The sequence below is a fragment of the Carassius carassius genome, chromosome 43 (assembly GCF_963082965.1).
Source record: "Carassius carassius chromosome 43, fCarCar2.1, whole genome shotgun sequence".
NCBI lineage: Eukaryota > Metazoa > Chordata > Actinopteri > Cypriniformes > Cyprinidae > Carassius > Carassius carassius.
The window spans coordinates 12,573,123-12,588,310 of NC_081797.1; the positions used below are offsets into that span (position 1 = coordinate 12,573,123).

Here is a 15,188-nt window from a genome sequence, read left to right on the forward strand (position 1 = left end):
TTTTTGCGCGCCGCTAGATAGAGATGTCTGCCTTGATGGCACACAGCTCTCAGGTGGAAGACAGTCTCATTGTGCTGAAACATTTGTACAAAAAGGATACTTGACTGTTTTCAACCACTGTAATATTGTTCCCATTCTCCTTAAAATGTTCTGTACCTTGACATCTGGCGCCAACCAGTGACCAAACTAAATGCAGCGAATAAAAAACGTTTTTACAACATTTCCAAAACGTTTCCTTAGGTAGCGTAGCACGAAAATGCCAGCTGAAAACTAGAACGTTTAGTAACATTCTGAAAATATTTAAAGGATGCTCTCAAACGTCAGTATAAAGTCAGACTCAGACGAATGTTTAGGAAATTTATAGTGTAATAGTTTAATAGTATAGTTTAATGTGTAGAAAATTATTAGCCTATTCCAAATACAAACGACGCTTTGGGTGTATTAACGTGATTTGTACATTTAAATGAAACATTACAAAAACACATATTATGACCTGTCCTCAACCCTTTTAAAACGCAGTTGTAGTTTTATTTATTCAAACAACATACGAACAGAGAAAAAATTCTGAATTAAGATTTCCATAAATAAATAGGCCTATATAGCAATAGGCTACATTTCAGTTCCGTTTTTAGTTATGCAAAACGGAAAGACAGGACCCTTTCATTTTCTTGTCAAAAATGTGAATTTTAAAATTTATTTCCAATTAGCCTACCTTCAGTAATCTTTTGGCAGAGAGCTAATGTTATCACCTTCGACATAATAGCCCACATTCTCCAGTGAAAACACAGCAAAGCAAATCTGTTTGTATACAGGAATATGCTGCAAAATTATTTGGATTTAACAAGCGGATTTTTCTCGCCTTTGGCTGAAATTAGTTTCCCACATCACACGAGCAGCAGGAAGACAAGATATTTTTGTTCAATTAAAGAAACAAGCCCGGAGTTAGTTCAATTACTTGACGCTGGAGGAAGATGTAAATTCAAAGATTTAAATAGCTTAGAATGTTGCCTCGAGCGCCTGCACTTCATTTCCTTAATTTACAGAGAGATGAGGGGAGTAATGGTTATCCCAATGATGTGCATCATGCCGAAAAACTATATATCTAAGTAACACTTACTACCCCTGGTCTTATAGTTTAGCTTAGCTTATATTCAAGCGAGTCAAACAAAACAGCCTGAAGACAGAAAAACAAATGCGTCCTGGTCATCATATAGCAGCTAAATCTACTTTCACAATTCACACGAACTCATTTCGTCTCAGTGGTCCGTATGACTTTATTAACATTAACATTGTTCATTCATAACCACTAATAGTATTTTAATTATAGTGTGATATTATTTAAATTAACCTATGTAGCCGCTCATTTTTTATGTAGGCAATATGTATTTCTACTATGATGAATTATTACACGTTTTAAGGCTGAGCTACTGTGTTGCCGAGGGAGACCGCTGTAATACCTGTGCAACATTCATAAACGCATAAATAAATCTACATATTCTCTTTTGGAAGTTGTTTTCAGATGATGCCCGTGTTCCTCGTTAGACCACAGCGCCATCTGCTGGACGTGACTTGCTACGTCAAACATCTCACCTTCTCACCTGCAACAACTTTCCACATTTTTGATGCTGTTTGCATTTTGTGTACACTTCTTTTGGTAATTAGATTTTCCAGAGTCTTTTTGTAATAACTTAATTTGTAAAAGTTACTTCACATCTCATTCTCTTGCCTCGAGCTCCTTTCATTCCAAAACCCAATCACACAGAAAACCATAATTTTTCTCTCACCCCCCTCCTTTTTAAATATGATTTTGGTGCTGAAGAATGAAAAATGGGGATTTTCTTTGTTCTGTCTTCCACGTGACAAATGGTAGCTGATTTGATGTGCCCTTTGAGTCTGTAGATTGTGTGAGAGAACAGGATGTCAAAGCCCCAGGCCCTGTGAGATAAGGAGGGGGGTAACGAGGGGGTGGAGCTAAAAAAGCTGCAGTTGCTCCAGGCGGCAGAGGACTACATTGCAAATGCTACGTTGTTGCGTTTGTATTATCTGCAAGCCCAATATAATTACAATCTATTACATATAATATAAATACAATATAATTAAAACCCATTACACATGCTTTTTGTTTCCCAGGTATATTATTTCTGCACTAATCAATAACGTTACGGCGTGGTAGCATTGCTAGTTAAGTTAGCTAACCTAAAAACAACAGAGGTTCATAAAGGACGTGCATTATTTACCTTATCGTCAAAGTTTGACTCCGTAAGCCGGTGTTTCACATGAGGTGCCAGCCAAGACAGGAATAAATAAAACGCTGGGACTTTTTTCCCTCCTGGATCCCCGCTCCTTGTGGCGAGCTTTTTACGGAGGCGAACGTACTTGTCTCGACAGTTCTTCCATCTCTTCATACAATCCGCTACATCCAAACCGACGTTGGAGGAAATCTCTCTCCACGAATTCGCTGCCATCTGGCAGTCTTTGTATTCTGCAGAAGACGAGTCATACAGATGGCTGTATTTCCGCACTTCTTCAACTAATCGCTCGGTCACTTGGTCCATTTCCATTTTCTTCACTGAACTTTCACCTGAACTTCTGAATTTAAAAATGGCGGGCGGTGCAGAAGAACACGCCGGAAATGCGATGCTACCAAGCCGACCAATCACAGATCTTGCGGTCCGCGTCGCCGCGACGCGTAGTTACATTTTTGAGGAGGTGCGCGTCAGGGTACGGCGAAGGGTACGACGTATGGTACACGTCAATGCGTATGCTACGCCGTACCTTCTACGCGCACCCGACGCAGAAGTATAAATTGGCCTTTATTGGAGTGGGAGGACAAGATGTAAAGATCAACACCAGTTTTGACTGCTTTAAGGCGGGATTAGACACCTGCTTTTGTTTCCAAAACTGGGATGAAGTAGCAGAAAAATAATAACACTACTGTATATGTGTGTGTGTAACTAGTGCTCTAATACATATTTGAAATAATTTTATATCTTAATTGTACATATATCTTGATGCTATATTTGGAAATTTCAGGCCGCCGGATGGCGCAACTGACCAATCAGAAGTAAGCATTCCTGAGATCCCTGTAGTAATGTGATACATTACTTCCACTTTATGAGTAATTTTTAACTTGAATGTGCAAAGCTTTGTTATTCTTCTGGTTACTTATCATTAGCGGCTATTGAATCAAAGATTCACAGGAAATAGTTTACTTCCGCAATGCAAAAATTACGTTGGATAACAATGGAAACAATGGTTACTAACCTTCAAAAAAGGGGTGAAAGATTGTGATGAGTTTACTGTACACCTCTACTAGTGACTGAGGCCTAGACATGACTGGAATTTTGATACGTCATTTTGACAATAAAGAAGGTAATCGCGCAGAGATGTCATCTAACTAACATTAAAATATTGTGCTGACATTTATTAATATACAGAAAACGTCATAATATGAGAAATGTGAAAGGAAAAGGTGTAGCAGGTCATGCTCTAATACATGACACATTGTAGACAAATCGTTTTTTATACATTCACCAAAAACCAGATTTTACCATTACCAGATGTACCACACTAAATCCAGCGACGGTCTGTCTCGTTGTTGAAAATGTTTCGCAATGTTATATCGAGCAGTGATACTCATAGCTGGACAATTTTCTTTCAACACTAATATAAATAACATCTTGACTTTTAATACACTCTTAGTAGTCTATTCATTCAAGGCAGTTTGAGACAGTCTGAACAAAATCACACACAACAAAGGGACAGTTTGCCCAAAAATGAAAATTCGGGCATTTTGTCCACCATAGTTTTTACAAAAAACAGCTGAAACATTCTTCAAAATAATTTGTTATTTGTTCACACTCGTTTAAAATTACATAAAGAGTGTGTAAATTATGTCCAATTATTATTTTTTGGGGCAGATTATCCCATTAAGAGGTTTCTTACTGAATAGAATTGAATATGTTTTGTAAATATCAAGATGAACGCAAGGACCAGCCTGCAGCGATAAGTACAGAATGTGAGTAATATTTCACATTGAAATTTGCTATCAAACAAACAATGACATTTGACAGTAATAAAATAACCTCACTAGGACTAAATGTGAACAACGGGCCAACAGAAAGTTTATTAGACTACTGTGAATGCCTCAGTATAAATCTTTAAACGGTTTGGAGTAGTTGAACATCAGATAGTCCATGTAGTAAAAGTCATATGCCCTTTGTCTCTCCGTCACATTTAGTTGAGCAAAATATCTCCTTGTGATATCCAAAGATGTCCTTTCTGCATTAGGGTTCCTGTCTTTAAAACTAGGGAATGTTAAATTTTTAGGAGCTCCGATACTTCTCAAAAGGAAATTGGCTTCTTCCTCCAGAGTCTCAAATTTCCCAATGAAATCATAGTCCAGCAGGCAGGGGCTGCAAAGATGTCCTACGGGCTCCCAGTGGATGTCCATGCCAACTGGTCGATGCACATCTAACAGATACTGGATGAATTCCTTGAAGGTCACACCCGCTCCTGTGCGCAAGGCGTACTGTGTCGCATTACTGCGGTATTTCGATATGATGGGCTTCCCGAACACGGGGTGGTAGTACGAGTTTGGGCTTTCGAACTTGTCCCGAAAAGCAGACACTAGCCTTTCGAAAGGTTCCCTCAGGAAGAGGACTTTGGTGTAGGTCTTCAGACGACGAATGATGCCATTTTGATCGAACGAGTCAAGACGCTTGAGATGATTCCCATAATGCACCTCGTCATGTTGGATCTCTCCAGTGGAAGAAGCGAGACCTTGAAGCACCATGAGCACCCTCTTCCAGTTGGAGCAGCCCGCCTTGGGCACCTCACAGTAGAGGAGTTTGTGCTTGTCCTCCACAAAGATACGGGACACATGCATGCGGGTTATAGTCTGTTTGGTGGATCCGCTTGTGTATTTGGCACAGACCTCCCTCATCAGCATCTGACGGGACAGCTGCACCTGAGTCAGTTGCTCTGGGTTCTCCTTGATCTGGCCAGGAGGGTCAGCGTTGAGCTGCTGGACAAGCAGACCGCTCTTAAGGAGGAGTTTACGGTGGCTCTTTGTGACATGGGCAGCAGAGATGTCTTTGGGGTTGATTAGAGAGGAACGCTGGACCCATGGGAAGACTGGAAGCTGCACCGGTTGTGCAGATCTAGGAAAGTTGTCTTCTGCTGGATCAGACTGTCTGGCATTGTCAGGACAATAAGGACACGGTTCCTGTATTTAGAGAACAAAAGTACTGTCAGCAACATTAACAGTGTTTCTTCAAATTGAGGCACACCCTTGTGAAAAGAAAGTGTGCTCAAGTTTATTAAATGTGCACTCGTAAAAAATGCTGGGCTAATGTTTTTAGACCCAAATGCTCGGTAATATAACTCAATGGGTCATTTTATTGTGTTATTTTTTATATTTATTTACCCAAGTGCTGGGTAGTTTTTCTGTAACTAAGCTGGTGCGAATAAAAAAAAAAAGCTGGGTTCTTTTTCTAACCAAATGCTGGGTAGAGCCCGTCTCCAGCAAAACAACCCAGCTGCTGAGTAACAGTCAGACCCCCAGCTTTTTGTGTCCACTACAGGAGAAAGCGGTTTTCAGCACCACCTCTGCCGATTTGGTGCATTTCTTCAGTGAAATCAAGGTTTGTATACATTTTATTTCATTTATAAAGTCTTTATTGTGCTTACTGTGCTTACAACATAAGGACGAGATGTCAGTCAGATGTGTCAGCAGTGGAAATGCCTTTCACCTTGCATTACATTAACTGATTTTATTCAATATCATACTGAATTTAAAGGGGTCCTATTATGCTCTTTTACAAAGTCTTGATTTTGTTTTGGGGGTGTACTAGAACAGGCTCTCATACTAGGTTGTTCAAAAAACAGGTTATTTTTCACATATTTTACATTATTACAACACCTCTCTCCGAGTCTGGCATGAACGGCTTGAATTGTTTCTGTATCAAACAGAAGCCCACCTTCTGAAATAGGAAATGTGTTGTGATTTGCAGCACTCGGCGCCTGGTCGAGAAATCTCATGCCTTACCACAGCCAAGTTGGGTTGTTTTTAACCTAGCATTTTTTAGAGTGTAGTATACTTAAAATCCTATAGTGTACATTAAAGAAATAATAATAATAAAATCAATTAAATAAAAGGCCACTTAAATTTACTTGTTTCTTAACAAACTTAAGTGCACTTTTAAAAAGTTAATTTTGTAATGGCAAATTAAAAGTTTAACTTTAAAGAACAATTTAAATCAATGTTTAAAAAAAAGCATTTTTCATGCTTTAAAGAAAAATAAATGCTCTAAAGAACTCTAAAGTTTATCTTACTGCATATAATAAATGTTACCTGTATTTTCATTTATCAGTATTAATTGCAATTAACATACAGTTAAGTGTTCAAAAACATTACATTAAATTTGTACCTAAATATATTCTTTTAAAGTATTAATTTACTCATGTCATAAGTACTCTTCTTAAAAATATGCTAAAGTTTACTACTTTTTCACGGGTATTTATGTAACGGGCTGATTTTTATTCAAAGCAACTTGGATTTAATCATTCATTCACTCTTTTCAAACAGATTTTTGTTTTGCCCAGACCTTCATTCTTAAACTATAAAAAGCCATCATAAAATATTAATATTATTCTAAAACTGATAATCTAAACAATGTGAGAAACATTGATAAAGCATTTAATTGTTTACAAATAGTTGTTTCCAAATAGTGTGTATAATAAAAATTACAATTATTTGTGTGTGTTTAAGATACATAAATACTAGATGATGAAATTACCCATTTACTGTTACATAACAATTACCTATTTTATTCCAAAGTTAAGAATATCATTTCAACACGTTTTGTCAAATAAAAAACATAATTTGATATGTGGTGGGAATTTATATGACTGATCCAGTATTCTCTGCTAGATATTGTTAGCAGACAAATTAAATAAGCAAATCATTCTAAATTAAATAATTAAGTGAGATTTTTTAATAAAGTCTTGTCTCTCCCAACAGCAGCCACCAAGTGGTGCCAGTGCACAGTAATTCCAGCAGCCATAGCACAAGCAGTGAAGCACTTATGTAAAACCTTCTGATCATTCAGACACATAGGCTTACCTTTCTTATGGCCTGTACTTGGGAGAATATGACCTTTGCACCTGACAGAAAAGAAAGAGAGGGAACGTTAGGATGACATTTCAGTCTTTTACATTTTTACAACCAGTGTACCATGAAAGTGAACTTCTGGGTTCAGGAAATTTCACTGAGCTGCTTACATTCAAAACGCAACCAATGAGAAGTTATACTGAAAGCCTCAGTCTGCCCTAATGTGCTGAAATAAAGAAGCATATGGCTCAGTGAAGTAGTGTCCTTGCTGGTGTTTTCCACCTCTTACACAGACGGAGTGAAGAGAAAGGGCGGGTGGACGGAGGGAGGTTGACTCCTGTGGTCGACTGCTAATGTTTATGTGCCACTGCTTGCAGCAGATCCAGATGGTCTCCCAGCAGCCTGACAAACATCATCTTGACATCAAAGGTTATTGTGTATGAACAGAAGTGTGCGTCCAAAGATATTCAGAAACATAATCGTTAAGTATTCACCGTGGAAAAAATCTAAAGTCCGAAGTCTATGTCTTCTTAATAGGGAACGAAACTGGAAGATGGAGTCATACTGAATCAGAGGCTCTGCAGCTCTGGCAGAGACGTCTCAATGCTTTGACACTGACCTATGGAAGGGCAGAGACTAGCATCGATTAGATGCCAAAGCCATGACACTTTTGGTTGATGGATTCATTGCAGGCACTGCTGTGACACGGGTTTGAGAGCTAGAGCAGGTTATTTACAGGCCAAGAGAAGAGGTTGGGGAGATGCCTGTTTTTCTGAGAGAGGCTTTCTCTACTGTAATTTGTTCGTACTTTAAATCAAAACTGAAAACAACCATTTTTTTCTAAGCGGGAAGAATGTTTTAACAATCTGAAGAACTTTTCCCAGTATACAACTTTTTTTTTTAAATTTGTTTAATGGAAATGTTGTGGATGTTGAAAAAACATATATAGCCTACTTTAACACGTTTATACAGAAAAACAGTTTTTAAAAAATGAGAAACTGTCCCTTATTCTTTCCCTGAAACTTTTCAGTTCATGATATATTAGGGCTCCGCTCTACCTAAATCTGTCACAAATTGTTCACATGACCAAAAAATAAACATTTTCCAAATTTTTTTGTGTGTGTTCATGTGCATGTCTGTGTTTCCTGCACACAACAACCCCTGAGTTGCTGCTGATTTGCAACACTTAATAGTTAGTAACATTAGTCAGTTTATTGACTTGTAATGTTGAAAACATTACTCAAAATCAATCAATTCCTCATGGCTAAAATCAAGCCCTGTTTGATATTCTGTTGAACTTGGAAATTCATGATGTTACAGATGTAAAATGGGTTGCTAACTTTTTGATTGATTCATCAAAAGCCATCATATATTTCCCTAGATTTTAATGTACTGTATAATGAATGCTAATATTATCTGTTTAGTGTATGGAATTACATAACAAGACAAAAACTTGTCTTCACAAAGTTCTGGGAAACAATACACTTCATTGCACTGGTGCATAAACCTACAGTCAATCTGATTTGGAAGTTCCCTGTAATGAGGACGCTGTATGCTCTAGGTTGTAGTTTCCCATAGATAACTGAGAGTATGAATTTCAAAGAGAATTTGCAAAATATTCCTGGTGTTTCTTCTCTTTTATTCATAAATTCATAGAATCCTGCTGGTGAGCCTGTTTTATCCAGCACAATTTGTGTCATAATGCATTATACTTAATCTGGCGGCAATACTGTGTGCTGTTGTACGTTAGTGTATACTAGCGTAAGGACCACCACATACCGTTGCCCCTTTAATCTAGCAAACTGTGCATAATTTGTCATGTAACCAACCCTATTCATGCCTATAACTGAGATATGCACATAAGAATCATTTTTATGCTGTTTTTTGCATGTCAAAATACATTTTTCCTACTGCAGATAAAAAGTCTAAAAATATAGTGAATCACCCATGTATAAACCCATGTCAATTATTTGGCAAAAAATCCATCATGAATTATTAAATGAACCATTTTTCCAAAAATGATGTGGGTCGGGGTAAGTTGTGCCAGTGGTGTGGTTTATGAAAATGCAAATAATCTGCAACAAAAAGTTATCAAAAAAGGTTTGTGCATTAATTAATTTAAATGAGTTTTTTCTTTTTTAAATGTAAATTTTATTAAGACTCCCCAATGATTAATTCTCTGAAAAGTCATATTTCTAAAGCCCTGTTTAATATATGTTTGGGATTTCTGTTGATTGCAGACATCTCATTTAAGTAAGAAGTGGCACAGATTATTATTTCTCAGTTCTGAGCACTTACCAATGAACCTGCTACAATTCAGAGGTCTCAAAGTTCTATTGTAAAGTTAAAAAAATGAATATGAAGCAGCACGAAATGAAAGATAAGATGAAAAGATATGCACTCGCACGGATGCACATCCTTGCGCGTTGACCCAACTGCAAGCAATTCTCTCACGCTCTATGTGTCTGCAAGATCTCTCACTTGAGTGGGAGGAGGTGAGACAGGAAGAAAAGGCAAAGGCAGGAGAGATTGTGTGAAAGATAATAGACGATCCCTGTAAACAGCTAATGTCTTTGCCGCTGTGCACCTCCCTCCTGCTGCTACCAGCAGATCACTCAGGTCTATTAGATCAGAGTCTCATCAGAGACGGCCGACTTAAATAACATGAGGCGAAGCATGAGAGCGACGCTGCTGCACGGTGGGAGCTGGCAGTAATGGAGCACTGCAGACAGCCTCGCTCCCGATGACTTCACAGCTTATGAATAACTCAAATCCCGGGAAGAGAGTAGGAACACGGAACGAGGGACTCTTACTGGTCCCACCACCGTCTGATCTTCTAGAACACTCTAGTACACACATGTCCTTACCTAAGTTATATTTTGATAAAAGGAACTGAAAAGTGTGCTGAGGGCCATTGTAACACGCTATGTGTAATGCAAACAAATTACTTTTTGGAGACTGTGATTTTAACAGTACTTGGTTAAAGGTAAATTACCCTAACTATATACAGTGAAAAACTGTATTGGACAGTTTTTGAAAGTGAAAAAGAATGTATAATTTACAGTGAAAAAACATGAGTTGACATTACCAGAATTCCCTGCATTAGCTTTCACATCTTATGTTTTTTTTGTTGAAATAACTTTAGTTTTTTTCTTACCAGTTGTTCATTAAGGTTGTATATTACATCTAATGTCAAATAAATGTTTATTGCATTATTTCAGGTTCATTTGTTACCATGATTGTGTTTATTGTTTGTGTGAATGACACATGTGCACCTCCTATATATGCTAGTATTTTTCCTTTTTGGCTTGTAGAAAACGGTTCGTCATGTGACTTTCTCATCACCACCTGCTTTTGGTGGTTATCAGAGTATTACAAGCAGATTTCAGTACTTCAGTAAGTTGGTATATTATCATATATCATATATCAGTATTAAATACTGATTTAAATGAAATTTAGGTTCAATCTGTAAAACCTAAAGTTTTGTTACCATATTTTTTACGGTAAAATTATGGCAAACACACATTTTTTTTCATACATTTTACAGAATTTCTTTTACAGTGTGTACAGTGGTGTTCTTTACAGAAAAATGTAGAAATGTTTGAATATTTGGTGTCATTTTGCACTTTTTCATCAATTAAAATGTTTTGATTACTAAAAATAAATATTTTAGTTTTAGTTAGCTTTTTTTTAGAACATAAATCATAAAAATAGTAATCTGACAAAGTAATAATGTAGTCATACAAAAGAGCTAGATATTAGAATATATTAGAAAAATGTATTCGCAAATGTTCAATGCAGATGTAATGCAAAACCAGTGTTTAGTTTTAGTATAATGTTATAGCATGTATTATTATTTACATCTATATTTATATACTGTTTTTATTTTAATTTGAGTTAGTTTTAGTGATTTTGTTAGTTGCATTTGCAATTTTAATTAGTTTTCTATTTGTTCAGTAACTTTAGTTAATAAACTAAAATTACAACTTTCTTGTCATTTGCAACATTTCTATTTTTGTCTAAGTTTGTAATCTTTATATATAGATTACTGTGTATCTTTTTTCACCTTTATTTCAATTAATGAAAACACTTTTTAAAAATGTATTAAATAAGAACTCCTAAAATTTCATAAAATATAAAATAATGAGAAGAAGTGCAATAAAATAACATTACTTTTAAAGGTAACGTCCGAACACTGGAAGCAGCTTACCATTGTATGAAACAAAATACCCTCTTGTTGTGTTCTTTTACGGCTCATGCAATTGATATGCATTAAGATACTCCTTCACTGATGCTTGAGTGCAGCTGTATACATATAAAGTTATACAACAGACATCTGAAGAGTCAGAGAATAACAAAAGCGAGCAGAGTTCCTGTCACATCTAATGCAAGAGCTCTTTGTTTACCACAGTGCAGCTTTCCACAAAACCAAATCAATATGTCATAAACATGGCCACAGTCACTGGCAGGATGAGATGTTACTTATTTGATAGAGACAGAGAAGCACAGTTTACTTTACGCTCAAATAGCAGCCAAGGGGGTCAAGGTTCAGATGGTTAGCATGGTCCAGTTAGTCCCTGCAAGTAAACAGTCCACTGAATAAAATTTCAAACCAAGTGTCACCACTACTGATACTTTACCACTATATACCTTACTTTCTAGACATTAATACACTGGACTGTTGTTTAGCAGTTGGAGGACAGCGAGTTATCATGTGTCCAACCACTGAGACCAATAATAAGGCTAAATCTAACGGTACAGTACGCAGCTGTCAACTTCTTCACTTGCACACTGTACAGTATGTGTGAGCTGTGGTGACCTAATATATGTGGTTTCCTAATATTAGTCCTCTTCATAAGACTTAATGCACTGTGAAAATCTCCCATCATTTTCACACAACTGAATCATATGCCTGTCTAACCTTGTTAGACTCCAGCAACAACTAAATCAGGAGGACTTTAGTGTATTGCTATAAATGATGGTAAGGAAGCCAATTGGTGCATTAGAGATGAGTTAAATTCACCTTGAAAGGCCACATGGGATGCTCAGTTTCAACTGTCTATATTAGCAAAGATAAGCAAGAAAACAGCTTATATCATTAGCAAGAAAACAGCTTATATCAGGAATCAAGGCAAAAAGTGTTAATTAGAATGGTAAAAGGCTTCAGGTATGTGTCCGTATGTATGTTAAGATTTATTTGCCAGACAGCGAGTGGGTGTATAAGTGTGTATCTGTGTCTTTTAAATAGCTTTAAAACTCAGAACTGAGTAGAAGATTTTCACCTTGCTTTGGAAGTATTTGTTTCCTGGCTGCAGGAATATGAATCGAAAAGTTAGTAATAATATAGAAATATATAATAATATATAAAATAATATATAAAAAGTTGATGTTAATGTTGCAGGTTCAAATCTATACTCTATTTTCAATATTTATGCTTTTTACTAAAGAAAAATATTTTGACCTGGGACCCACAAAAATGTGTTTTCTTTAATACATTTAAATCAGGATGTCAATCAAAGCATAAATGTGAATCTTTTATTTTTGTCAAGCACTTATACTCCCATTCAATAGTTTGGGGTCAGTAAGTTTTTTTGAATGTTTTTTGAAAGTCTTTTATGATTTATAAAGTATTTTATGTTCACCAATATTATTATAGGCATTTATATTTGATTAAGTCTTTACTGTCACTTTTGATCAATTTAAAATATCCTTCTTAAATAAAAGTATTAATTCCTTTCGGAATTTTTTTTTACTGACTCCAAAATATACAGCAGTGTATATACCTTTCCAGACAGATTTTAAACACATTTTAAATTAATAATATAAATAAATAAATAAATAATGTTATAATGGAAAATAAAGAAAATACTTAAAGGTGCCATGTGCAAAAATTGAGCTAAAAATATTCAAAAAATTACCTACACGCATCAAAAGTATGAGAAGAAATAAGGGCGATGATGTCATTAAAAAAAATGTAAAGTTATAGTGCTGCAGAGATATCAACCTTAATTAGCAGTAGCATTACTAGCCCCGGCCCGACAGGTGTCGTAATACCAGTTTCGGCCATGGGAGGCGGTATGCGGGCAACATAACCACCAGCCAACCTGCAATACACGAATAACTCGCACGGCTTGTGGGCGTAATCTAACCTGATGTCAATCAAGCGGAAGGATGGTTGAAGCCCTTGGCAAGAGACCACCACCCGCTACAGGGAAACAACCGCGCTCGGAATCACAAATCAAATCCGATAAGAAAAGGAGCCGAACCAGAGTAAACATCGGCACTGCTTTCAATCGCTGGAGACAACTGATGGACCTGAAAGAAATGAGGTTCGACACCGAACTTGCAACATTTCTTTTGGATTGGTAAGTTAGATGCTGTTAGTATTTCGCTAGAAGTTTGTTTTGTATGTTTGTGTATTTTTTTTCGGGAAGTTATAACATAGAAATGTATCGAAGGCTGTTCTATAAACGTGCTAATGTTAGCGATGGCTAACCGTAGCTGCGTTTGATAATTAGCTAGCTATAATTTACCCATATTTTTATATCATAAGTAACCTGCTCTGTCTAGTCTGTTGGTCTCCGTGTCCTCTTTGCTTCGTGGTTTTTCTGTACGTGAGAAAATTGATGTGTGGCATGAATGCGTGTGAAAAGAGTCAATTGCGTGTGTCTCACGGTGAATGCTTGAGAGTTGGCAGCTCTGGTTACGTTGGTTGGCACTAGCTTGGTCAACATCAGCTGTCTGATGTTGACCAATGATGTTGACAGAATGCTGTCTGTCAAATTAATTTAATTCCAATAATGTGTATATACAACTCAAAATGTAATATGAACAAAACGAATATGAACATATTCACTGGTAAAGGTGAAGGGGAGTAGCTTGAAGATGTCATGTTTCAAAATCACTTGACATCACCCAACGTTCCTCTGGAGGCAAAACGTCCTCTTATAGCAGCGGTTCTCAATTCCAGTCCTCGCGCCCCACTGCTCTGCATATTTTGCACGTTTCTCTGTGACATCATATACCTCTGTAAATCAATACAATTTAAATTTACGTCTTGCACACTTCAATGCACTTTGATTGGAACATATAGCTACGTTCACTTCGAACTGGAATCATGGCTGAATATCCTGTGATGACCACTTTGCAGGGCACTTATGTTCGAATAGAACAAATGTCTAAAGCGCTAAGAGAAACGTTCAAAATGTGCAGAGCAGTGGGGCGCGAGGTCTGCAATTGAGAACCGCTGTCTTATAGGCTTCGGCTATGCTCTAGGGTTGTTGTGAAGGTAGGGGCGGAGCATAGAGACTATGCTGTTTCTCGTTTGTTACTCTAGAGTAGACCAATTCACTTTATTGAGGCATACTGCCCCCATCTGGTATGGAATGTGGAGTATGACTTGATTTTTTTGCCAGATATGACAGATGGCACCTTTAAAGGGATAGTTCACCCAAAAATTGTAATTATGTCATTAATTACTCACCCTCAAGTCTTTCTAAACCCGTAAAACCTTTGTTCATCTTCGAAACACAAATTAAGATATTTTTGATGAAATCCGAGAGCTTTCTGACCCTGAATAGACAGCAACACAACTAACACGTTTAAGACCCAGAAAGGTAATTAGGACATCATTAAAATAGTCCATGCGACATCAGTGGTTCAGCTGTAATTTTATGAAAGTACGAGAATACTTTTTGTGCGCAAAGGAAACAGAAATGTCTTTCAACAATTCAACAATTTCTTCTCTTCCATGTCAGTTTTCAACGTGTGTTTATGCATGCGTTGTGGTACTCTCATGAATGCGAGAGTTTTCTTTTATCTTTGCATATTCTCGGAGCTTCATAAAATTACAGTTAAACCACTGATGTCACATGGACTATTTTAAAAATGTCTTTACCACCTTTCTGGACCTTGAACATATCAGTTGCATTGCTGTCTATGCTGGGTCAGAAAGCTCACGGATTACATCAAAAATACCTTCATTTGTGTTTAGAAGATGAAGGAAGGTCTTACGGGTGTGGAACAACTTGAGGGTGAGTAATTAATGACAGAATTTAGATTTTTGGGTGAACTA

At 36.9% G+C, this 15,188-nt stretch overlaps 1 protein-coding gene across 2 annotated transcripts in view; it reads right to left on the bottom strand.

Moving 5' to 3' along the window:
* Nucleotides 1-3,387: 3,387 nt before the first annotated feature.
* The window catches only part of si:ch211-269c21.2 (carbohydrate sulfotransferase 8), a 42,070-nt gene continuing 30,269 nt past the window's right edge, over nt 3,388-15,188 (bottom strand). The window contains exons 1-3 of one of the 2 annotated variants that reach the window (XM_059536328.1): nt 7,285-7,930; nt 7,127-7,167; nt 3,388-5,227 (exon numbers count right to left, since the gene is read on the bottom strand). In XM_059536328.1, coding sequence (XP_059392311.1) covers nt 4,148-5,227; nt 7,127-7,167; nt 7,285-7,357 — 1,194 coding nt within the window. In that variant the 5' untranslated portion in view covers nt 7,358-7,930 and the 3' untranslated portion in view covers nt 3,388-4,147. Of the gene's footprint in view, nt 5,228-7,126; nt 7,168-7,284; nt 7,931-15,188 lie in introns of those variants that run through there. The other variant, XM_059536327.1, reaches the window with a different exon arrangement.